General features: G+C 39.5%; 1 protein-coding gene across 1 annotated transcript in view; it reads right to left on the bottom strand.

The window, feature by feature from the left end:
* Window positions 1–25,366, bottom strand: part of cntnap2a (contactin associated protein 2a) — a 541,273-nt gene extending 515,907 nt beyond the window's left edge. Inside the window, exon 1 of the mRNA XM_062021878.1 lies at window positions 25,237–25,366. Coding sequence (XP_061877862.1) covers window positions 25,237–25,366 — 130 coding nt within the window. The remainder of the gene's footprint in view (window positions 1–25,236) is intronic.
* Between the last annotated feature and the right edge of the window lie 977 nt (window positions 25,367–26,343).

The following is a 26,343-nucleotide window of genomic DNA, read 5'->3' as shown; positions in this document are numbered from 1 at the left end:
GGCAATCAGCAATCTACACACATATCGCTGATGAGCCCTGCTGCCTTCTTAAGCCAGCGCAACCTGCTATCCTGTGCCAGAACGTAGCGATCTGTTCCGGTACAGTAAGCCGTCATTCTAGCTCTATGCTCTCTCTTTGTGTTCCTTTCCCGTCGTGTTCATTGTGCGTTGTCCTGTGTTGTGTCTTCCAGCAGCATTCCTCCGTCCCCTGGTTACAAGCGGTGTGTCTCGTCTCCCCGTGTTCCCCTCTGGTTGGATCTCGACCCCCTGCCTGGACACGGACGTTTGACACCTCGCTATTGCTCCAGACTTCCTGCCTGTTCTCTGGACCTTCGAGCCTGCCTTGCCCCTCTCAGTCTTCCGCCTCTCGCGCAACACTACCGGTAACACACTACAGCTAATATCTATACATAGTCACACACCACACACATAGTTTGGATTATTTACACACTTAATTTATTATTTATATATATTGTGTAAATATAAAAATAAATATAGAGCTAAAACGACATCCCTGCTGTCTGTGCCGTCTTCTTCCCCTGTACACGTGTAACTGCTTCTTTGCTATATTTGTCCGGATCATATTTGTACATATCGTATTTGCTGATGTTGTTCTGTTGTTGTTGTCTCTCTCCCCCACTAGCCCTCTCAATATCGCCCTCTTTCTTCCTTTTTTTCTCTTTTTGTCCCCTCCTGCTCCGGTCCGGCTGCGCCAAACATTAAATAAATCAATTTAATAAAGTCAAACACAAATAAGGCAACAAGAGAAATATCCCACATTTCTCTTTTGTAAAGTAAATCTGTACAGCAGAATGGGCATCTATTAGGGGGGTAAAATGTAATCGGTACAAACCGATAACTGACTTTAACTTTAAAGGTATGAATACATTGTTTGGCGAGCCTCTGGATCGATCCATATCTGGTATGGATCAGTCGATGTCCGGTTGGAAAGTCATGAATCGATTGCTTGTAGCTCTACTATGAAATATGGCAGCTCTAATTTTGCGAGATTTGTCACGGACAGGTCGCATTGGAATGCGCCCTCATCCTTGCGCTCTTGTCGCACCTCGGGACACACCCACGGCCGCGCACTTCCAGGGACGCGCCGCACACGTCTCCGCCCTGCAGCAGCCGCCAGCTGCAATCATTTACCGGCAATCAGCACACCTGCCTGTAATAAGCTTGGACAACCTGGCATGCCGGCGCCGGAATATAATCATCTGTTGGCGTATAACCTCCGTTCCCGTGTTTGACGTTGCTGTGTGTCTCGTCATTCCTCGTCGTCGTTCCCCTGCTTCTCGGACTGCCCCTTGGATCTCGACCTCCCGCTTGGACACGGATCTTGTCTCTTCGCTCCTGTCCTGGATCATCTGCCTGCCCAATGGACTGTCTTCCTGCCTTGTTCCTCCTCTCGCCCAACACAACACTAGGTAACACACACTACAGCTAATCACACACATAGCCACACACCACATACACTTTTGGATCTAGTTCACACTCCATTTCCTTAGTTATATTACTATTGTTTGATTATTATATATATATGGTTAATATATATAATACATCTATAGAGCTACAACACCCTCTAGTGCAGACCTGGGCATTCTGCGGCCCGCGGGCCGCATCCGGCCCTTTGTGCGTCCCTGTCCGGCCCGCGTGAGGCCAATTATAAATTACAAAATAAATTTTAAAAAGTATCTATGTCGAGTGTGCAATACAACGGTGCTGCTTTTGTTTTGAAAATCGTTATTTGTATTACTTCCGTGTGGACGTATGCGTGTGCGTGATTGTGAGTGAATGTGAACAGCTGCAATTACAAAATAAAGTTGAAAAAACATCTATGTCCTGCGCGCAATACAACTGTGCTGCTTTTATTTTGAAAAGTATTATTTATGGGCGTGTGTCCGTGTGTAACCTGCGAGTGAAGGTGCACATGCAGCGACAAGTGATGCACGGTTTACACCCGAGACGCTAAAAAGAGAAAAGTTGATGAGGAATGCCGTGTTTTCAACAAGACATGAACTGCAAAGCAACGTCCCCTCTAAGGTGCGTGCCTGCGCAATTGCGCACTGCTCAAGCGTCCGCTGCGCGCAGCAAGTATATGCCGCGCACCAAATCAAATCCCATCTGAATTCTAAACAAAATAAACATATTTATTCTATGGAATTTTGCAATGCAACTTTGAGTGACAGTGACAACAAGCGGCCCTAGTGGTGTTCGTCAACACCGTTCAATTGAACACCGTTCAATTATTGTAACGTCTATCGAGATGCTTTGAGGACAGGAATTATATCGATCACTTTATTGAGCAAAACTGTTTATATTCGGACATAACCACACCAAAAACATGAGTAAAACACTTCTATCTTGAAAAACTAGTCATTTTCTGCCGTACAAACGAGGCCAAAACCAACTTGTCATCTGTCACCAACACGCATAGCACTAAACCACTGGTGCGTTTATGGCCACACAAAAAGTCGGACAACTCAAACACCACACAAAGTTACACTATGACTCCTCAGTCATACGTGTGCTTATTTTACTGTCATTTATTATTAATGTTAATTTATTTATATTAGTCATGGAATGCTGTTACACACACTATGTTGAAGTATTACTATCATTATTAATTATTATTATTATTATTATTATTATTATTATTATTATTTATCTTACGGTATACATCAAAAATAATATTGAGCACAATTTAATTGAAATATTGTTGATGTGGCCCTCCAGCAGTGCTCGGGTAGCTCATGCGGCCCCCGGTAAAAATTAATTGCCCACCCCTGCTCTAGTGTCTGTTGTCGTCATCTCCCTCAGTTAACCATAACAAGATTTCTATGATGACGTAATACGAGCGTTCCGTTCTCGTTTGCAGTTGATGACAGAGCAACATGTCAGACTGAACCGAAAGAGTTTACAAACATATGCACCCCTGAAAATTAAATCTAAAGAGTGGTAAACGTTTGGATTTAATAATGGTCAGTTGGATAAAAGTATGGCCATTTGTAACATTTGGAAAGCAGCGATAAAGTAGCTGCAGCACGCCTAATATGAGCACTCACCTGTTGTGCTGGCATGAGGATACTCAATACTCAATGAGGGAGCTAGGGATGCTAATGCTAGGAGAGCTACCAACTGGCAAGACAAAGACACGGATTTGAAACACTTCCAGCTCCAACTTAGCCACAACTCTGCGAAGTAATCACACCAACTGCGAGTACCGGTTTCTAATTGGGTCGGTTTGTAATCGGGTCGGTACGCCTGGTATCATACTGCTACCGTTTTTTTTTTTTTGTTTTTTTTTATTCCAGCTGATCGTAGTAATTATGACACGCTATCACATTTACACAAATCAGCTTGGAATAATTATAAATAAGAAGCAACGCCACACAAAAGTTTCTAACACAACATTTCATCCTCATACGTTTCAAGTGAACGCCACTTAAAGGGAAACTGCACTTTTTTGGAATGTTGCCTATTGTTAACAATCACTATGAAAGATGTGACCACAGGCATATATTTAATGCATTCGAAATAGTAAATTCATAAATAAAGTATTTGAGCTTCTACACTGAAGCTCCTGTTTAGTTTATGTGGTGGCACTTAACTGTATCTTGTACCCATCACCTGCACAAAAGAAGTGTGAGTAGGTATTCCAACAAGTTGACATCCATTTAGGACCTGGAACTGGCGAGAAAGACAAAAGCCATTTTTCATCTAAATGGGAATATATGAACATCCCAGCAGTAGGCATTCCGAATGACAGAAAACATTGTACAGTAGGTGATGTTTTATAATGTTTGTTGGCTCTCAAAGTCTGCAGTGAGCAGAAATCAGTGAGGAAAAAAAAAAAGCAAATGTGATGCAATTTTGAAATTAATGTGCCGTGTATGCTTAAAATGATCAAAATACGAAAATATTAAATGTTATTATAAACATGCCTGTTACTACTATACATATATACTTACATCATGTATATAAAACCCTAATAGAGGGGTTTGGATGTTTTTGAAGGGCTTTATAGGCAGAATAGAGCAACTGTCATAGGCTCCATTGTAAGCAGACTTTTGATCACATTTGTTTATTTAGACTGCGTAAAAAAAAAAGTATGATTGTGAAAGTTTTTATTTATTTTTATTTTTTAAAATCTTGTCCATTATTTACAATTCTTATGTAAGACAAAAACACATTCAGTCGTGGTCAAAAGTTTACATACACTTGTAAAGAACATAATGTCATGGCTGTCTTGAGTTTCCAATACTTTCTACAACTCTTATTTTTTTGTGATAGAGTGATTGGAGCACATACTTGTTGGTCATGAAGTTTGGTTATTTTATGAATTTGGGTCTACTGAAAATGTGACCAAATCTGCTGGGTCAAAAGTATAATGTACATACTTTACAGCAGGGGTCACCAACCTTTTTGAAACCAAGGGCTACTTCTTGGGTACTGATTAATGCGAAGGGCTACCAGTTAGATACACACTTAAATAAATTGCCAGAAGTAGCCAATTTGCTCAATTTACCTTTAACTCTGTTATTATTAATAATTAATGATATTTATCTTTGTGGAAACACTGATCATCTTAATGATTTCTCACAATAAATATATATAGAAACAGATAAATATCAATATGCAACACTTTATTTTTATATTTTCTCTAAGTGCACATTTTTCAAATTGAACATTTTCAAATGATCACTTCTAAGACAGTCTTGTGAAATCACAATATCCCATTTTAACTAGCTAGCCACTAACATTTTTTAACAAATCATGAATTACTTTGCACCATGTTTGTACAAATATTAACTCATGTAAAATACAAAAGTAAACTCTCAAATTTTTAAATCATGTCACACTTTGAACTGGACACCAAATCTGTTATCTGTTTCTTTGTCAGTTAGTGGGAAGCCTGGCATTGCATGCTGTTAACTAGTGTGTTGTACTCTGGTGTGTAACTTGACACTGCAACTCTGAGTGAGTCTTGCAGATGTGCATCAGTGAGGCGTGTTCTGTGTTTGTTCTTGATGAAGTTCATGTCAGAAAAGGCTGATTCACAAAGATAAGATTTTTCCTCATTGTTTGTGGAACCTTCTTAATCTTTTGGACATATTTTCACAGCAATCTGGCCTTAAGCTTAATTATGATAAATGTAAAATGTTAAGGATCGGAAATCTAAAGGGAACGTCCTTTCGAATGGAATGCAAAGTGCCTGTTTTGTGGACAGATGGACCAGTTAACATACTTGGTGTTGTTGTCCCAGAAAATCTGGAAGATCTAGGCTCAGTAAATTATGATAATCGACTAAGAAAGCTGGACAAAATTATGCAATTATGGAAAGGGAAATCCCTAACCTTGTATGGTAAAATGTCTATTGCCAACTCGTTAATTATTCCTCAATTTATTTCTTTGTTTTAGTCATTACCAGCTCCATCACAAAACTTTTTTAAGATTTATGAGCGGAGGGTCTTCGATTTTGTCTGGAACGGCAAACCAGAAAAGATTAAAAGAAAGGTTTTGTACAAAGAGTATGAATATGGGGGCCTGAAACTTCTCAACCTTGAAGCTATGTGTCTGTCTTTAAAATCATCAATTGTTCCAAAGATGTATTTAAACATTGAGTGGTACACACATGTCCTGTTGGACAAAAAACATGTACTGTATCAAAAGAAATTGTATCCTCTTTTACAAGTGATCCCCTCCCAGAGAGTCTGCTGGGAAACATGGCGGGGTTCATAAAGGAAACAATCCACTCATGGTGGTGTTTTCAATTTTATGTGCCAGAAAAAAGAGACGATATTTTGCAGCAGTTAATATGGATGAACTCTAATATTGTAATAGATGGAAAGCCTTTCTTTTGGAAAAATATGTTTGAAAGAGGAATCATTTTTGTCAATGATATTATCAATGAGAATGGTAAAATTATGAAGTATGATGAATTTAGAGCTATGTATGGTGATGCTTGCTCAAGCTTTTCATTTTATCAACTAACTGGAGTAATTGGGAAAAGATGGAAACAAATAATTAATTATGGAACTACTAAATTATTAGTTTGTAAACCTCTAATAAGAAATTGTAGTTGGCAAAAAGGAACTAAAATAAATAGAAAAATATATAATTTCTATTTAATAAAGAAATCTTTGAAGGCTGCCTCATACAACACAAATGGAAAATGGGAGGACTTTTTTGACTGCCCGTTGCCATGGGATGCCATATTCAAACTAATCTATAAAACCACTATCGATGTGCAAAATCGTTATTTTCCAAATTAAAATTATTTAAAACTTCTTAACCACAGGGAAAATGTTAAAATTATGGAATATGACAGAGTCAGATGATTGCCGATTTTGTTGTCAGGAGCCTGAATCCACCCTGCATTTGTTTTGGTATTGTCATATTGTGTCTTTGTTTTGAGTTGAGTTGAGTTGAGTTTGAGTTTATTGCGAACATGCAAGCATACAACATTATTGGGTGGAAGTTGAAAAAATGTGTTTAAGGATTGGTTTGTTTATGAAGCTTAATGTGGTTTCTGTTATTTTAGGAGAGTTCATTGACAATCATGATTTAGTCAATTTAATTATAGTACTCGGTAAAATGTTTATTTTTAAGGCCAAAAACAGATATTCACTTAGTATTACTTTCTTTAAAACATTTATTCAGTATTTTCTAACTTTAGAAAGTTACATGGTTGAAAACGATAATGATGCCAAAAAACATTTAAAAAAAGATGAAAAGTCCTCAAAGGCTTATTTTGAAAGTATAATTATGTTTATAGATTATATGATATCTGTTGTTGTGTTCCCTAATTTGAGTGACCTGGACATAATCTGGACTGTACATAAATGCTTATTTTGAAAATGTAATTTTGTTTATAAATTATATGCAATCTGTTGTGTTCCCTAATTTTTTTCTGTGTACATAAATGAAGGTGTGTGTTGCTGAGTCCGACTTGGACATTATCTGGACTGGGCCTGGTTTTAAAAACCCTTGAAACAAATCTAATTTCATTGACAACCTGGTCTGTTGAAGATAAGGCCCTTTTTTAAAAAATAAAATAAAATAAGATAAATAAATAAAAAACATTTTGTTGGATAAAAAAGAAAGTAAAACAATATAAAAATAATTACATAAAAAATAGTAATTAATGAAAATGTTAGTGGACCAGCAGCCTATACAATCATGTGTGCTTCAGGGACTGTGTCCCTTGCAGATGTGTTGTCTATGTTGTGGGAACCAGAATATTGGTAGCAGAAAGAAATAACCCCTTTTGTGTGAGTGGGTGTGGATGAGTGTGCATGGGGGAGGTTGTTTGGGTTGATGCACTGATTGAAAGTGTATCTTGTGTTTTTTCTATGTAGATTTAATTTAAAAAAAAAAAAAAAAAAAAAAAAATATTTAATTTTTTTTTTTTTTTTAATTTAAAAAAAAAAAAATTTTTTTTTTTTTTTTTTTTTTTAGAACAGGCCCGCGGGCGACTCATCTGGTCCTTACGGGCGACCTGGTGCCCGCGGGCACCACGTTGGTGACCCCTGCTTTACAGTATGTATACTGTATGTATGTATACCAAAAAAGTTTTTATTTTTTATTTTTTTAAATTAAATCAACATAAAAAACACAAGATACACTTACAATTAGTGCACCAACCCAAAAAACCTCCCTCCCCCATTTACAGTCATTCACACTCATTCGCACAAAAGGGTTGTTTCTTTGCTATTTTTGACACTGTCCGGCAGGCCCTCGATAGGACAATAACACCCAGCCCGCTTACCGGTTTACCTGCCATCGCTCGTCATGTCATTGCGTTAACGACTCTGCTGGCTAGGCGTACAATTCTTTTTAAATGGAAGCTTGCGTCTCCGCCGAGCCATAACAGTTGGATAGAAGATGTCTTACGGTGTCTGCAATTAGGGAAGCTTCGGTTCTCGCAGAAAGGATCTGTGTCATCTTTCCATAAAACTTGGGGCCCACCCTTAGACCTTATTAGGGACAAGCTTGACATCACCCCAAGAGATTCGAGTAACACGACTTAGACAGAGCTGACCGCTGAAGCCCCCCCACCAACCCGACCCACATTCCTTGTGTTTATTTACTTTTACGTTATATTTTATTGTATATCTTATGTATTATTTATTTATTTAACCTTATCTATTATTTTATTTATCTTTAATATATTTTGTTGGATTTAATCTATGTTTGCTTATATTCATGTGTGTCTATATTTTTTGTGGGCACTAGGTGACAATTACCTTGGGAATTGAGTGGGTGGGTATTGTAAGGGGTGGAGTTTATTATGTTACATATTGTACAATGTGCAGATACTTCAACTTGCTGTTGCCATGATCCATCATACTGTACTGTCTACAAAATTCAATAAAAATATTTTGGAAAAAAAAAAAAGTAGCGCAAACTAGGTTTTTTCATGTCTTTCATGTTTCATGTTTGGGTTTAAGTTGAATGTCAAAGTTGACCAACTTTTCAGTTGATGGCCACATCCTTCTATTATCCAGGTGAGAGGCATCTAGAATTAACTTTCATCAGCTCAGTAGCAATGCAGGAGCTCGCTGCCTCAATATGTTAAGATTGCAGCATTAGTTAATTGGCGCTCTGTGATCACATTGTGACCAAAAATAGTTTGTCTGCGTAAACATTTATAATAATATTGCTAATACTTGGTTAATATCCAGGTCACAAGATGTATTGTTGGAGGTTTTTGGATGCATTTTTTAGAGGGCTGTACAAGCGGTGCTTCATTGTTAGACACCTCGTACTTGACGACTTAGAATGTATAAAACAAAACATTTTCTTGTCTTGCAAATCCATCCATCTATTTTCTACTGCTTGTCCCTTTCGGGGTTCCGGGGGGTACGGGTGCCTATCCCAGCTGCACTTGGGCGGAAGGCGGGGTACACCCTGGACAAGTAGCCACCTCATCGCATCCCCAGGTGCATGTATTAGTGATTGCGAATAATAAGCAAAATTTAAAAAAAAGAGCAGTTCTTCTTTAACAATGCGCCCAAGAAGACTCAAAAATGTGGGGTCTAAATTGTGTGATTAATCTGTGTTTATACAAGATACATAAATAGGGGTGTGAATCTTACAACAACTCACGATTCAATTCGATTCCGATTCTTGAAATGATTCGATTCAAATTTGATTCAGAATTTAACACAATTTGCCCACTGAAATTAATTTGGTATATAAATGATAATACAAGCTTTTCAAAACAGGTTACAGGTAACAAATGCTCCTCATAGCTGCTGGCGTATGAAGTAAGTAAGCGAGGACATGGCCTAAAATGTCTTTTAAAAATCGATTATTGAACATTTTGAACCTTAACTAAAGAGTGTTTTGAGATAAGAGCTGTCTCTTGGCTAAAAGTTTCAATCAAAAATGTGAATTACAAGCATCCCCACAATAAGTTGGAGTTCACAGTGAACTCCAAAACATTTGGTCTACTCGCTAGCATTAGCTTATAGCCAGAGATGGACATACATATGTTTTCCATCCGTGGGTAGCAAGAAAGTGAGTGTGATTTTAGTTAAAGGGGAACTACCGGTACACCTTTTAAAAAAATGTTGCCTATCGTTCAAAATTAATATGAAAGACATGACGATGGATGGATTTTTTTTTTTAATGCATTCTAACTTGTAAAAAAACTTAAATAAAATTGTGCTTAGAGCGGACCCAATGGGAGCTTGTGTATTTCACCCAAAAAAATCAAATACATTTCCATTCAAAAACCACCAACAGTTCTCCATTTACAAACCCCGTTTCCATATGAGTTGGGAAATTGTGTTAGATGTAAATATAAACGGAATACAATGATTTGCAAATCATTTTCAACCCATATTCAGTTGAATATGCTACAAAGACAACATATTTGATGTTCAAACTGATAAACTTTTTTTTTTTTGCAAATAATCATTAACTTTAGAATTTGATGCCAGCAACACGTGACAAAGAAGTTGGGAAATGTGGCGATAAATACTGATAAAGTTGAGGAATGCTCATCAAACACTTATTTGGAACATCCCACAGGTGAACAGGCAAATTGGGACCAGGTGGGTGCCATGATTGGGTATAAAAGTTGATTCCATGAAATGCTCAGTCATTCACAAACAAGGATGGGGTGAGGGTCACCACTTTGTCAACAAATGCGTGAGCAAATTGTTGAACAGTTTAAGAAAAACCTTTCTCAACCAGCTATTGCAATGAATTTAGGGATTTCACCATCTATGGTCCGTAATATCATCAAAGGGTTCAGAGAATCTGGAGAAATCACTGCACGTAAGCAGCTAAGCCTGTGACCTTCGATCTGTACTGCATCAGCAAGCGACATCAGTGTGTAAAGGATATCACCACATGGGCTCAGGAACACGTCAGAAACCCACTGTCAGTAACTACAGTTGGTCGCTACATCTGTAAGTGCAAGTTAAAACTCTCCTATGCAAGGCGAAAACCGTTTATCAACAACACCCAGAAACGCAGTCGGCTTTGCTGGGCCTGAGCTCATCTAAGATGGACTGATACAAAGTGTAAAAGTGTTCTGTGGTCTGACGAGTCCACATTTCAAATTGCTTTTGGAAACTATGGACGTTGTGTCCTCCGGACCAAAGAGGAAAAGAACCATCCGGATTGTTTTAGGTGCAAAGTTGAAAAGCCAGCATCTGTGATGGTATGGGGGTGTATTAATGCTTAAAGGTACATACAGGTTTTGGAGCAACATATGTTGCCATCCAAGCAGCGTTACCGTGGACACCCCTGCTTATTTCAGCAAGACAATGCCAAGCCACGTGTAATGCTGAAATGATTAGAACAATATTTTACTTTTCTTGTTATTATTATTACAAAATAATTTATTTTGGTCATTTTTGTTATTGTTTACAAACTTATGGAGTAAGTCTCTGGATAGAAGAAGGCTTTGATGGCAAAATTCTAATAATTTAAATGGGATCCAATTGTTGTTTTTGATTTTGTTTACTCGTGCGTTAGCTACTTTATTTTGTTAAAAAGACAGCGTCTTTAAACCTAGCATTAAAAAAAACATTTAGAAAAAATGCATAAGACGCACGCACTAATGCAATGTTATAAAAATAAATATGCCTACAAGACATCGCCGCTTTTATAGCAACCTTTTTGAAAAATCTGCCGCAAGTTCATGCATTTTAGGACACAACAATCACACAAAACGCTTGCAAAATCCTGGAGGGATTTGTCCAAGGTACTTACAGTAGCAGACAGTACTACTAGTCAGGGCCGGCCGGCCGGCTTTGCCGACAGGCGACACAGGTGCATTTTTTTGGAGGGGGCGCCTAATTGCAGAATCTAGAAATAAATGAAAAAAGCACCGTAAATTCCGGACTATAAGCCGCTACTTTTTCCTACACTTTAAACCCTGCGGCTTATAAAACGGAGTGGCTAATTTATGGATTTTTCTCAGTTGGCGGCTATAATAAAAATATAGCAGAAGTATTTATGTTGTAGTTGTAAAAAAAGAAGTATATATGGTACCGATGAAGAGAGGCCGATTTAGATATTCGTCAAAATGCTAAATATTGGCCCGGCCGATAATTGGTCGATCCCTAGTAAATATTAAAATAGCTTCTATTTTTTTCTTCAGATTGTTGTGTTGTAAATGTATTGCCTTCATGTTTTACATTATAATAAATAACTGTATATCGGTGCATATAAACTTTTTTTCTGGGCGGTAGGGGCGGGCGAGGTTTGGGGGGGTAAAGTCCACTCCTGCTTGGGGCGCCAAATGACCCACCTCGTACTTTTGACACAGTATATGTTGAATGTGATGCACAGCAAACTAATGTAAGTCTTATATTTCCATCTCTGTTGGTAGGGAGGGTTTTAAAGTCACATATTCGCAGGCGAGTTATTCAAATTTCCATCACGCCTCCGGAGCAAAGACCTTTGCTGACAGCGCGAGGCAACGGGTCGGTGAGCGTGCAAATTGTACGACAAAATGTATGTTTTTTTTGCCCAATTCATGTTTAAATTATTAAGCGACCGTGATTTGAAACGTGCGGATATCTGTTTACCAAAACTTCTTAGCACAAAGTCATCATGAAAAATGAATTGAGATGCAAAGAGCGGTAGAAAAAAAAATGCAGCAGAGAGTCAACAGCTGGCTTGCCCTCTGCCAGTACTTCATCTTTCTGTCATCGAGCACATGGAGATGCAGTCATTTAATTAGGAGCGGCCACGCCATCATGGACGGATGATGGCTCGGCACATCAAACAACATTGCAAGATGACACGGAGAGAGAAAGCAGAGGGTTGTGGGTAATTGCTGAGAAGTGACAGCACATTTGGACCACATTTCAACATATTCCGAGGAAAACTTGGAAAAGTGTGCATTGGGTCGTGCAGGGAAACTATACAATTGATTTCGAGATGGGATTCACAGTGTATACTTTTCAATAATAAAAGGAAAATTAGAAAAGACATGAAGAAAAAAGGAAATATACAAACTCATGCTTGCTCTGTTTTATATTATTTGCTGACATAAACACAACAAACACCTAAAAATGATCCTCATACATTTTTACCACAGCCTATCCACCAATCGTATCTATTTTAGTCTTTAGCCTAAAGCCAGCATCTCTCCCACACCTTCCCTTCCTCCATGGTCTCCTCTCTCCACACCTCCTCATCCCCTCAAGACTTATTACCTCCAAACTAGAGATCATGTGACTAATGCTATATGGAGTCCATCAGTTGGTTTCAGAAAACTTTTCTGGCATGAGATGGGGTAACTTAAGTATCGTCTGGAGAGTAAAACAACATTAGGATTAAGTTGCAAATGTGACATTTTGGAGTGTGGCTCAAATAGAGGCATATTTTCTCCCGAAAGTTTGGATCATATACCAAATTTTATGACTTTGGGGAGCCTTTGACTTTAGAAATTGCACTATTATATGATTGTGTGAATGCAGAGTATCCACAATAGATTTAAATGGGTCTTATTATGTAAATAATAAATGATAAACGGGTTATACTTGTATAGCGCTTTTCTACCTTCAAGGTACTCAAAGCGCTTTGACACTATTTCCACATTTACCCATTCACACACTGATGGCGGGAGCTGCCATGCAAGGCGCTAACCAGCAGCCATCAGAGGCAAAGGGTGAAGTGTCTTGCCCAAGGACACGACGGACGTGACTAGGAAGGTAGAAATTGAACCCCAGTAACCAGCAACACTCCGATTGCTGGCACAGCCACTCTACCAACTTCGCCACGCCGTCCCATGTATTTCTTTCTACATTTAAAAATCTTCATTGCAATCTACATAACATGTAATGGTGGATCTTTGGTCAAAAATGTGAATACATTTTGTATTACAAACCTATTTTCAAGCCATTTTTTGTCTCCCTTTTAAAACGGTTCGGTTTTTCAGAGGCGAAATTGTTAGATGCAAATGAACCTCTCCTCACCACGCCCAGTAAGCATTCTCCCCCGCCCGGCATTAATTGTTTGTATATATATCTTTTTTTTTTTAGCTTTCTTACTTGTATTGTACACTATGGACATCGGTGACCGCCACAAGCTATCTCTTTTGATTGACTTTCAACACAACACAACATCCCGGATGATATTTGTTGTCGGCACTAAGGAAGGAGGCGATGCGGGCGGATAGAAGCGAGGAAAGAAACCCTGCGGACATACATGTTGGAAGTTGAAACAATACATGCCGGTTAAGGTAAACGTCTACCGAGTCTAACTCTCTAATGCTATATCCTCAACGTATACATGTACTGTATGTATTGGCAATAAAAAGCTTTTCCATTCTATATCATCTAAATAATTCCGCTGCACAGCTCCTTTGAGTTGTAAACATTAGAGGCTAAAGGTTATCATCTACGCTACGTGCGACATCGCGAACTAAGGGTTTACATAACTTGCTCGTCCATTGCCAAACCCAGTAGACACTGATCTAAAAAAAATGTTTAGCAACATATTTCTTTATTTCGCCTGAGGACTGTGACGCAGTTGTCTTACATTAGAAGGCTAAGCCAGCTACATAACAAACCAAGCTAACATTGCTAAGTATTTTTAACACATTTCTAACCTACTCTTATTACTTACCGTTTCATTGTCTCCTCCATTGCCATAAATAGTAGTCACCGACCATTAAGAGTAGTTTTTCGGAAAATCCGTCTTTTTGTGAAGGTCTGTGGTTGAAGCAAGAATTTTCTTAGCACACGCTCAGAGTGATTTCTTAAAGGCACATTTCATGAAACAAAAAAGTTAGCCAGGCACTTCTTACTTCTTCAGATAAGACTGGAGGTGTGAATAGTGTCCTGAGTTGGGTAATACAATCCAATGATAGCATTTTCGTTCTTTGAGTCGTATTATAGTCATTTTGTTGTCTAAACTACAGATGCACGCGCATACACTAAAAATATCAGACACACACAAGGCAATTTGGGTAGATTTATACTATATATTGATAATCCGCCGACAATGTTTCTAATTGGTGACGCCACTAACTGTGCAAATTCCAAACTGACCATTTGGAGGAAGTAGGCAGGAAGGCACGATTGTTTTATAAATATCTCCACAATGCTCCACGCTTGGATTTAAATGTTTCCGGACGTATCCACATCCCAAATGCAGAACAGCAGGTACTAATAGGTAAAAATAAAGTTGGTTTGGAGTTATAGGACCACTTTAATTACCATTTCTAATTGGACTTCAACTGAATCTACTCAGGCTAGTAGGTCATCCAACATGCGGACCGGGGGTTATTTGCAGGCCTGCCCGTTTTCCTATTGGTAAAGAAGACAAACATCAACACTATTTTTTTTTGAGACATGACCGAGAGAAAAAAAAAAGAGGCATATCTTACTGCTTGTGTGTATGCCACCATTAGAGGGTTTCATTGATTAAACTGATTATAATGATGAAAACATGTATTTGATGTGTATTTTGTTGCTTTAATGATAATTAATTTTAATTAATAAAAGTTGATTAAATACATTGTTTTCACAAGACTGCTCCTCTGTTGATGCAGATCACACTGCAGGTGATGTGGCCTGTGTGTGTGTGTGTGTGTGTGTGTGTGTGTGTGTGTGTGTGTGTGTGTGTGTGTGTGTGTGTGTGTGTGTGTGTGTGTGTGTGTGTGTGTGTGTGTGTGTGTGTGTGTGTGTGTGTGTGTGTGTGTTTGTGTGTGGCGGGAGAGTTGGCTCAAACAACAGGATGAAAGAGCAAAGTACCCAAAGAAGACGATAAAAGCTCTCGGAGGTTTTGCGATTATTTAAAACTAATAAAGCAAGACATGTTGGTCAAATGCTTGCGCTGCCAAACAGAGCTGGCATTTCATAACATCACTACATCCATGACTCAGCACATTACGAGAAAGCATGCTGCATATTTAAGAGCAGTGAACAATCAGAAATCAGAGAATGCCATCTTATATGTGTGACTTGTAGGGCTGTGAATCTTTGGGTGTCCCACGATTCGATTCAATATCGATTCTTGGGGTCACGATTCGATTCAAAATCGATTTTTTTTTCAATTTAACACGATTCTCGATTCAAAAACGATTTGTTCCCCATTCAAAAGGATTCTTTATTCATTCAATACATAGGATTTCAGCAGGATCTACCCCAGTCTGCTGACATGCAAGCAGAGTAGTAGATTTTTGTAAAAAGCTTTTATAATTGTAAAGGACAATGTTTTATCAACTGATTGCAATAATGTAAATGTGTTTTAACTATTAAATGAACCAAAAATATGACTTATTTTATCTTTGTGAAAATATTGGACACAGTGTGTTGTCAAGCTTATGAGATGCGATGCAAGTGTAAGCCACTGTGACACTATTGTTCATTTATTTTTATTTTTATAAATGTCTAATGATAATGTCAATGAGGGATTTTTAATCACTGCTATGTTGAAATTGTAACTAATATTGATACTGTTCTTGATAATATTAATTTTTGTTTCACTACTTTTGGTTTGTTCTGTGTCGTGTTTGTGTCTCCTCTCAATTGCTCTGTTTATTGCAGTTCTGAGTGTTGCTGGGTCGGGTTTGGTTTTGGAATTGGATTGCATTGTTATGGTATTGCTGTGTATTGTTTTGTTGGATTGATTAATTAAAACAAAAAATAATAATAATTAAAAATAATTAAATAAATAAAATCGATTTTTTAAAAATGAGAATATATTCTGAATCGCACAATGTGAGAATCGCAATTCAAAATCGAATCAATTTTTTCCCACACCCCTAGTGACTTGTATGACAAATGTTTTATTTTAACACATGTGATGACATGTAAGTATCTATAGTTTGTATGTTAATGCTAACAAGTTGTTTGTCCAAAAAACAAACACCACTCCTCCAATGAATACCTTGTTAAAATATGTCTGTTAAATTGTTAAATACATTGTCACTCATCTTATCATCCTTTATCAGAGAGTCACTTTTTTTAATGGTGTTCTTATTATGTATTAGCTGGTTTTAGACTGAATAATTTGTCTTTTTTTTTGTTTTACTTTTTAACTTAAAAAAACAAAAAAGTAATATATAGTGGTGCTTCCATGGCAAAAGTGCAATTTCAACGTTATGTGCATTTATAAGAAGAATAATGGTCAACAGAAAATTCCTGGTTTATTTGAACTATATCTTCCTAAATGACACAGTGTGTCTATAAAGTGTTTAATCCATTTCCTCGATTAATAGAACAAATTAATTAATCGATTATTTACTCACATCGTTAGCTGCATCCCTAGCCACAATTAGATGATTATGTGGTAAGCTTCTTTGTTTACAACTGGGGATGGGCACCGGAACCTGATTCCATAATGGCACCAGTGCCGATGTAAATAGAAAAGGAAAAGCTATCGGTGCATTATTTTGGTGCTAAATAAATGCTGGCTCAGAAACCTGCAACAAGTGCTTGCTAGGGTTGTACGGTATACCGGTATTAGTATAGTACCGCGATACTAATGAATCATATTCGGTAATATACCGCCTCTGAAAAGTACCGGTCCGATACTACTATTATTATGTGGATATTTTTTGGCATCACATCTTCTTTCGTTTTAAAAAAAATGTATATTATGTTTATAAACTCAGGAAATATGTCCATAGACACATGAGGACTTTGAATATGACCAATGTATGATCCTGTAACGACTTGGTATCGGATTGATATCCAAATTTGTGGTATAATCCAAAACTAAAGTAAAGAATCCAAACAACAGAAGAATACATTATTATAACATTATAACAGAAGTGTAGATAGAACATGTTAAAAGAGAAAGTAAGCAGACATTAACAGTAAATGAACAAGTAGATAAATAATTCATTTTCTACCACTTGGCCTTTATCATTTTGACTCAATAATAGAATGGAAAATGACACAAAATGTTACTGCATATGTCAACAGACTAAACTCGGAGCCTTTGTTTGCTTACTTACTACTAAAAGACACGTTGTCTTGTACGTTCACTATTTTATTTAAGGACAAACTTGCAATAAGAAACATATGTTTAATGTACTCTAGGATTGTTTTGTTAAAATAAAGCCAATAATGCAATTTTTTGTGGTCCCCTTTATTTAGAAAAGTATCGAAAAGTACCGAAAATAATCGAAATAATGTTGTTACGGTACCAAAATATTGGTATCGGGACAACAATAGTACTTGCCGGTGATGTTGTACAAATAATGTACTGTAGCATGCCGACAGAAGAACACAGAGTTTGACACTCTTTTTGAACTTAATTTCTCAACTTAACACATCAATAGCAGCAACCAACTTAAAATTGTTTTCAACAGGTCTCCATATTACCACATCTCTCCAGATCACTAGTGTGTGTGTGTGTGTGAGTGTGTGTGTGTGTGTGTGTGTGTGTCAGGAAGAAAAGCTTTGAGTCACTTGGAGAAGTGCTTTGTGTCAAAACGGGGGGGTCGCAGCTTGCTGCGGGGTTCTTCCAACGCAAAAAACAGCTCCGGACGACAGCGTGAAGGTGAGTTCGGATTTATTAACATAAATCACTCAAACTATCACAAACACAAAAATTAAACCAAAAAGGCAAGCGTGCCTAAAACACAAAAGAAGCTGCTAGTTAGCAGAAAACTATGGCCTGGACTAGGAAAACTTACTTGGTCAGCAAGAGACATAAACTGGTGTGACAAAGACAATGCAGGCAGAACGAGTGAAGAACAAAGGTAGACTTAAATAACAGTGACTTGATTGGTGAAAACAGGTGCGTGACTCAAAACGTAAAACAGGTGCGTGACGTGACAGGTGAAAACTAATGAGTAACCATGGAAACAAACAAAGAAGGAAGTGAAACCAGGAACTAAGAAAGTGTCCAAAAAACAGCACATGGCCAAAACAGAAACATGATAAACAGACATGACAGAACCCCCCCCCCCCCCCCCCCCCCCTCCCCCCTTACGGACAGATCCCAGATGATCCACTGAGGCATGGTCATGTGGCGGCGACGCGTTGACCGCCGCTGAACCTGACGAGGTGGGCGACCTGGGAATGGCAACATTCGTGGCCGACGAGGAGGTCGGCGCACCTGGCGTGGCGGACGCCCATGGAATGGCCACATCCTTGGCCGACGAGGAGGTGGGCACGTTGTTGTGGCAGGCGGCGAAGCTTGGCGTGGTGCGTCAGGCGGTGAAGCTTGGCGTGGGGGGTCTTGGTCTTGGTCTTGGCAGCTTGGGTCTTGGTCTTGGCAGCTTGGGTCTTGGTCTTGGCGACGTGGGTCTTGGTCTTGGCGGCGTGGGTCTTGGTCTTGGCGGCGTGGGTCTTGGTCTTGGCGGCGTGGGTCTTGGTCTTGGCGGCGTGGGTCTTGGTCTTGGCGGCGTGGGTCTTGGTGTTGGTCTTGGCAGTCTTGGTCTTGGCAGTCTTGGTCTTGGCAGTCTTGGTAGTCTTGGTCTTGGTCTTGGCAGTCTTGGTCTTGGCAGTCTTGGTCTTGGCAGTCTTGGTCTTGGTGTGGGTCTTGGTCTTGGCGTGGGTCTAGTACCGGAGCTTGGCAGCGTGGAGCTGGAACCGGAATTTGGCAGCGTGGAGCCGGAACAGGAGCTTGGCAGCGTGGAGCCGGAACCGGAGCTTGGCAGCGTGGGGCCGGAACCGGAGCTTGGCAGCATGGAGCCGGAACTTGGCAGCGTGGAGCCGGAACCGGAGCTAGGCAGCGTGGAGCCGGAACCGGAGCTTGGCAGCGTGGAGCCGGTACCGGAGCTTGGCCGCGTGGAGCTGGTACTGGAGCTTGGCCGCGTAGAACTTGACGTGGTGCAGGTGGCCTAGCTGGGGGCTGTGGCTTGGCATGGTGACGGACTGGTGGTGGCGGCCGGGATGGAGGTTGCTGCCTGGTTGGGTGCAGCTGAGCCACCCCACCAACACAGCTCCCGGTCCCAGCCCCCCCCCCTCAAGGAGCAGATACCAGACGCGCTCCCCGTCTGGAACCGTTTTTTGGGGTGGGTGGAGGGAGGTCAGGAGGGGGGCAGAATCCTCCCCATTAAATTGTCCACAATGTCTATTCACCACCCCCACTTTAGACTGGGTCTGAAAAAATCTAAATTTTGAAAAAATGTTCTCAAAAGGATTATTTTTTGAAACAAAGTCCTTAGTGGGCGGCTGACAGAGGGCGTAAATGGAATCTAAAAAAAAATATTGGTCTCTGACGTCATCACCAGTGGGCGGGATGACGTCATCAGCGCGGGTCTCCTGCGGCGGCGAGGAAGACAGGGCTGGTTGGGGAAACTTGTTGTCCGGAGGAGGATCCTGGGGGAACGACGCACCATGCTGGCGAAAAGAAGCCTTTCTGGCTGGCCTCCATCTTCGCCAGCGCGTCTCCATCACCTCGTCATGGCCCGTCTGCGGAAGAACGTCGGCTGCTTGCATTCTGTCAAAACGGGGGGGTCGCAGCTTGCTGCGGGGTTCTTCCAACGCAAAAAAACAGCACCGGACGACAGCGTGAAGGTGAGTCCGGATTTATTAACATAAATCACTCAAACTATCACAAACACAAAAATTAAACCAAAAAGGCAAGCGTGCCTAAAACACAAAAGAAGCTGCTAGTTAGCAGAAAACTATGGCCTGGACTAGGAACACTTACTTGGTCAGCAAGAGACATAAACTGGTGTGACAAAGACAATGCAGGCAGAACGAGTGAAGAACAAAGGTAGACTTAAATAACAGTGACTTGATTGGTGAAAATAGGTGCGTGACTCAAAACGTAAAACAGGTGCGTGACGTGACAGGTGAAAATTAATGAGTAACCATGGAAACAAACAAACAAGGAAGTGAAACCAGGAACTAAGAAAGTGTCCAAAAAACAGCACATGGCCAAAACAGAAACATGATAAACAGACATGACACTTTGTAACTGGAGAACTTGACAACTCGCCGATGCACACGTCCACAGCAACACAAACAAATAGTCCCGAATTAATAGCTGTCAGAATCCACGAGCCCAGACTAATAAGAGCACTGTGTCGCATTGATTTTGTTCGACTGCTCTCCTTAGAGTACGTCTGCAGACATTTGTGATCTTTTAGATCCTTCTGTAGCATGTGTGAAAGTATGAGTGCACTGTAGATGTATTGGACATATTTGTGTGGATGTATTGGAAAAATCTTTCATATAGCCTTGCCGAAACGAGGACATTCCGGCTTTTACCTCGCGGCCATACAGAGACACCGTCATGACGTATAATGATCTCATTTCTCAATGTCCGCTGTGTAATTGAACCAGCAAGACCGGTGTGTTTCTAAAGAACCAGTGGCTCTCAAGAACCTTTTTAAAAGGCCATTGCTTTGATGCCCTTTCTTAACCCATCCTTTTCAAGCTATTCAAGAGGAGGTAATCCTTCAAACAGCCTCGTCCATGCTTTTGAAGAGTTCACATTTTTTGTGCAGGCATTTTTCAGATGAATTGCTGAATATTTACCAGTGTGGGTGGTCATGTGGTTAAGTTAGCTTTTCAGTAGCTTGTTTGTGTTTTGTGATGTGCAGTATAGTTTATATACTGTAGATCTGAGAGTAAGTCATTTGCTTTCGCTAATATTTTGCATGTTTGTCTGTTTCTACGGTGCCATAGTCCCCCAGTGACCAGACGCACTTAAACTAGTACAGGCTGCAACCCCAAAGGGGGGCTATAGAGTGTTTTTTATTCGGGCTCTAGTACCCTGGAATGCCCTCCCGGTAACAGTTAGAGATGCTACCTTGGTAGAAGCATTTAAGTCCCATCTTAAAATTCATTTGTATACGCTAGCCTTTAAATAGACCTCCCCTTTAAGACCAGTTGATCTGCCGTCTCTTTTTCTGCTCTGCCCCCCTCTCCTGCGTGGAACGGTTATTAGGTGACCACAGATGATGCGCTAGCTGTTCAAAGTCGGGACCCGGGGTGGACCACTCATCTGTGCATCAGTTGGGGACGTCTCTGCACTGCTGACTTGTCTCCACTCAAAATGATCCCCTGCTGGCCCCACTATGGACTGGACTCTCACACTATTAACTAGATCCACTCGACGTCCATTGCACCCACCCAGGGGCGGGGGTCCCCACATATGCGGTCCCCTCCAAGGTTTCTCATTGTATCCCATTGGGTTGAGTTTTTTCTTGCCCTGATGTGGGATCTGAGCCAAGGATGTCATTGTGGCTTGTGCAGCCCTTTGAGACACTTGTGATTAAAGGCTATATAAATACACTTTCATTAATTGATTGAGGTTTTTTAGTTGTCCCTGAGGAGTTTGGATGAAACAAAGCAAAAACAGCGAGCTCTCATCCACCAGTACAGCTGCCAATAACCTCTGTTTATTCCCTTTCCATTTAAAATATAACATAAGCATACACAACCACTCAGAACTTTTACAACACCTTGTTTATAGCATACATACAAGTAAATAATTAGCAGAAACATTTCAGTGGTACTTCAAATAAAAGCCATAGTGTTAATACTGAACATCCTTTGCAGTCAGTCTTATTGTTTTGTAAACCCAGCTACTGTAATGTCCTGAAATATTTTGGAAAGTGAAAGTTTCTTATGCTTTTTTCTTAACAATATTCACCAGTGCTTCTCAAACTTTTTTTTTTTTTACCAGGTACCACCGCAGAAAACACTTGGCTCACCAAGTACCTCCATAATGACTAGTGGCCGTCGTCTGATAGTGTTTGCTCACATAGCTCCTCTGTACTCAGTCATGTATTCATTTGTTTGTGTGTGTCTGTTAAAGTTAAAGTACAGTACCACTGATAGTCACACACACACTAGGTGTGGAGTAATTACTCTCTGCATTTGACCCATTCCCTTGTTCCACCCCCTGGGAGGTGAGGGGAGCAGTGAGCAGCAGCGGTGGCCGCTCTCAGGAATCCATTTGGTGATTTAACACCCAATTCCAACACTTCATGCTGAGTGCCAAGCAGGAAAGTAATGGGTCCCATGTTTATTGTCTTTGGTATGACTCGGCCGGGGTTTGAACTCATGACGGACACTCGAATGTGTGTGTGTGTGTGTGTGTGTGCAATGATAGGAGATGTGTGTCTTCAAGGTCTTGTTTTTAGGACTGTAAAGCACTTTGTGTTGCATTTATTTTATGTATTAAAAGTGCTTCATAAATAAAGTTTGATTGATTGAATAAAATACAGTAGCATAGTAGGCCAAAGTAGTCAACAAAAAAAACAAGGCAGAGGTTTTATTTAACATGTATACTTAATGTTTTTGGCCATTGTAACATTACAAACAGTTTGTACACTAACACTGTGTTTGAATATTTATTCAAGTGACTCTTTGGCATACTACTAGATGGAGCATGCGTACCGTACCACAGTTTGATAAATCACAATGGATTACAAATATATCGCTTAATGTCAACTTTAATTTAAGAGCTGTGACAAAATAATGTAATTTGTCATTCATGGATAAAAGCTACAGGTACAGGCAGGGTCACAGCATCACATTATGGGCCCCCAACCCATCCCAAAACAAACATTGCCACCCCATACACACACTTTGTATATTCACATGCACTAATAAAGTAAACATTGCATGGATTTGGTTGAAACCAGCTTTTAAAATTGCATGCAAAAACCTGTTTTGACTTTTAAGGACAGGATTACCATGTCTCGATAACCACCCACTTTATATTTTCTTTTACAAATTATGTGCCAAAAATTCTATATCGAGTGGCCAAAATATGAATTTAAATAATCGTCACCTGATTATAATTATGTCAAATGTTCCTTTACTTCAGAGAGTTAAGTAGACAGTTGATACAAAGGATTGTCATTTGTGGATAATATGAATCGTAACACATCATTATTATTATTATGATTATATTATTACAAAACCAAAACCAGTGAAGTTGGCACGTTACAAAGACAAGATATTTAATGTTCGAACTGGAAAACTTTGTTATTTTTTGCAAATATTAGCTCATTTGGAATTTGATGCCTGCGACATGTTTCAAAAAAGCTGGCACAAGTTGCAAAAAAGACTGAGAAAGTGGAGGAATGCTCATCAAACACTTATTTGGAACATTCCACAAGTGAAAAGGCTAATTGGGAACAGGTGGGTGCCATGATTGGGTATAAAAGAAGCTTCCATGAAATGCTCAATCATTCACAAACATGGATGGGGCGAGGGTCACCACTTTGTCAACAAATGCCTGAGCAAATTGTCCAAAAGTTTGAGAACAACATTTCCCAACCAGCTATTGCAAGGAATTTAAAGATTTCACCATCTACGGTCCATAATATCATCAAAAGGTTCAGAGAATCTGGAGAAATCACTGCACCTAAGTGGCAAGGTTGTGACTTTCGATCCCTCAGGCGGTACTGCATCAAAAAGCGACATCAGTGTGTAAAATATATCACCACATGGGCTCAGGAACACTTCAGAAAACCACGGTCAGTAACTACAGTTCGTCACTACATCTGTAAGTGCAAGTTAAAACTCTACTATGCAAAGCGAAAGCCATTCATCAACAACACCCAGAAACGCAGCCGGCTTCACTGGGCCCGAGCTCATCTAAGATGGACTGATGCAAAGTGGAAAAGTGTATTGTGGTCTGACGAGTCCACATTTCAAATTGTTTTTGGAAACTGTGGACGTCGTGTCCTCCGGACCAAAGAGGTAAAGAACCATCCAAACTCTTATAGGCGCAAAGTTGAAAAGCCAGCATCTGTGATGGTATGGGAGTGTATTAGTGCCCAAGACATGGGTAACTTACACATCTGTGAAGGAACCATTAATGCTGAAAGGTACATGCAGGTTATGGAGCAACACATGTTGCCATCCAAGCAAGGTAATCATGGACGCCCCTGCTTATTTCAGCAAGACAATGCCAAGCCACGTGTAACAACATTGTGGCTTCATAGTAAAAGAGTGCGGGTACTAGACTGGCCTGCCTGTAGTCCAGACCTGTCTCCCATTGAAAATGTGTGGCGCAATATGAAGCGTAAAATACCACAACGGAGACCCCCGGACTGTTGAACTTAAGCTGTACATCAAGCAAGAATGGGAAATAATTCCACCTGAAAAGCTTCAAAAATTGGTCTCATCAGTTCCCAAAAGTTTACTGAGTGTTGTTAAAAGGAAAGGCCATGTAACACATTGGTGAAAATGCCCCTGTGCCAACTTTTTTGCACTGTGTTGCAGCAATTAAATTCTAAGTTAATGATTATTTGCAAAACAAAAATTAAAATTTTCAGTTCGAATACTAAATATGTTGTCTTTGCAGTGTATTCAATTGAATATAAGTTGAAAAGGATTTGCAAATCAACTTATTCTGTTTTTATTTACAAATTACACAAGGAGCCAACTTCACTGGTTTTTGCGTTTTGTAAATGCCACATGTAGATTCATAATATTCTTGCCTTTCTTCTATAACTTCATCCTGGTTCCAAAATGTTGATGCAGTGTGAATGCTTAAAGATGAGCTTCGATGACGTTATGCTAAGTTTACCGCTATCCAGGTGGAACAAACCATGTTGCATTCGTATAGGTAGTCTTTGTTTGATTCGAGCCACATTATTTTTGAACTTTCACAAATATGTGTATTCTATATCATCAACTTTGAGGTCTTTTTTTTAAAAATAACTTTGTGTGCCCAAACACACACTGAAAACCATTAGCAGTACATGAGCATAAAACCAGATGCATATATTTACAATTATGTCGGTTGAATCAGTGAAAAAGAAAATGGATGTGTTTCATTCATTCATTCATTCATTCATTATTTATTTGTTTGAAGTGTTACCTCCTCTCCTGTTGAGCTTGGCGTAGCCGGGAGCATATCCGTTTGAGAAGACAGACGAGCTGGTGAAGGCCGTGTGCGGCAAAGATAGGGCCAGAGCATCGTCACATTTTGCTGTGGAGACAGAAACCATACGATGACCCAGGGAGACGGAAAAGCGAATATGAAGAAGGGAATTAGGGAGAAGACAGGTGTGTGTACGAGATGAGATACATTGTTGCAAATTATACTGTTGCAACAATGGGAAAACACTGGGTTATAAACACTTGGCAATGTGAAGCGTTCTAATTTGCATGCAAAACATGGCTGAAAATAAGGCTTGAAAATCACACATTTGTCTTTCATACGCAGATACCTAATTGTTTAAGACCAGAAATAAACTCATACAAATCCACCTACCATAAAGTTATGACCACTATTACTGCACTAACATAATATGTGCGTGGTTAACGGTGTCAGTCAAAACTGAGCATTGTTAATTTGATAAGGCACAAAAACAAACATTCATTAGTTTACAGCTGTCACAGCATGTTTTCATGAATGTATTTTGTTATTAATTTTTTGTAGTTGCTGCGTTTTTTTAATTAACTACAGAATGCGACATAATTCCCATGAGAACCAAGTACAAACATCTAATCTCGGGATATTCCTATCAGGGTGCTTGCAGCCAATTTCGATACTGATCATTCATGAGTGAGATTGGCTGATACCAATACCAACTGTACATTTTCCAATGCATTCATGGTAAGTGCTATTGACAGTTTAACAATATCAACACAATATTTAAACTAGTTCTTTATTCGTGACACTTGTAAACTGTTAGCATGCAAATGTTAGCTTGCCAACATTAATGTTTTTTTTTTTTCTCTAATTCCCCAGCCATACACCTTAGAGTCATATAACTTGGTATGTAACGCAAGCTAACTATTATCATGCTCACGTTAGCTTGCTAGCATGCTTCATTAGCATACTAACATTAGCATGCTAACTTTTTTAGCTACTTTTGTTACCGTTTAGCTCAGAGTCATATTACTTGGTATGGGACACTTGTTAACTGTTAGCATGCAAACGATAGCATGCTAGCAAGCTAACTTAGGCTTGCTAACTTTT

Source organism: Entelurus aequoreus, linkage group LG15 (genome assembly GCF_033978785.1).
Source record: "Entelurus aequoreus isolate RoL-2023_Sb linkage group LG15, RoL_Eaeq_v1.1, whole genome shotgun sequence".
NCBI lineage: Eukaryota > Metazoa > Chordata > Actinopteri > Syngnathiformes > Syngnathidae > Entelurus > Entelurus aequoreus.
This window is presented reverse-complemented; position numbering and strand designations above follow the sequence as displayed.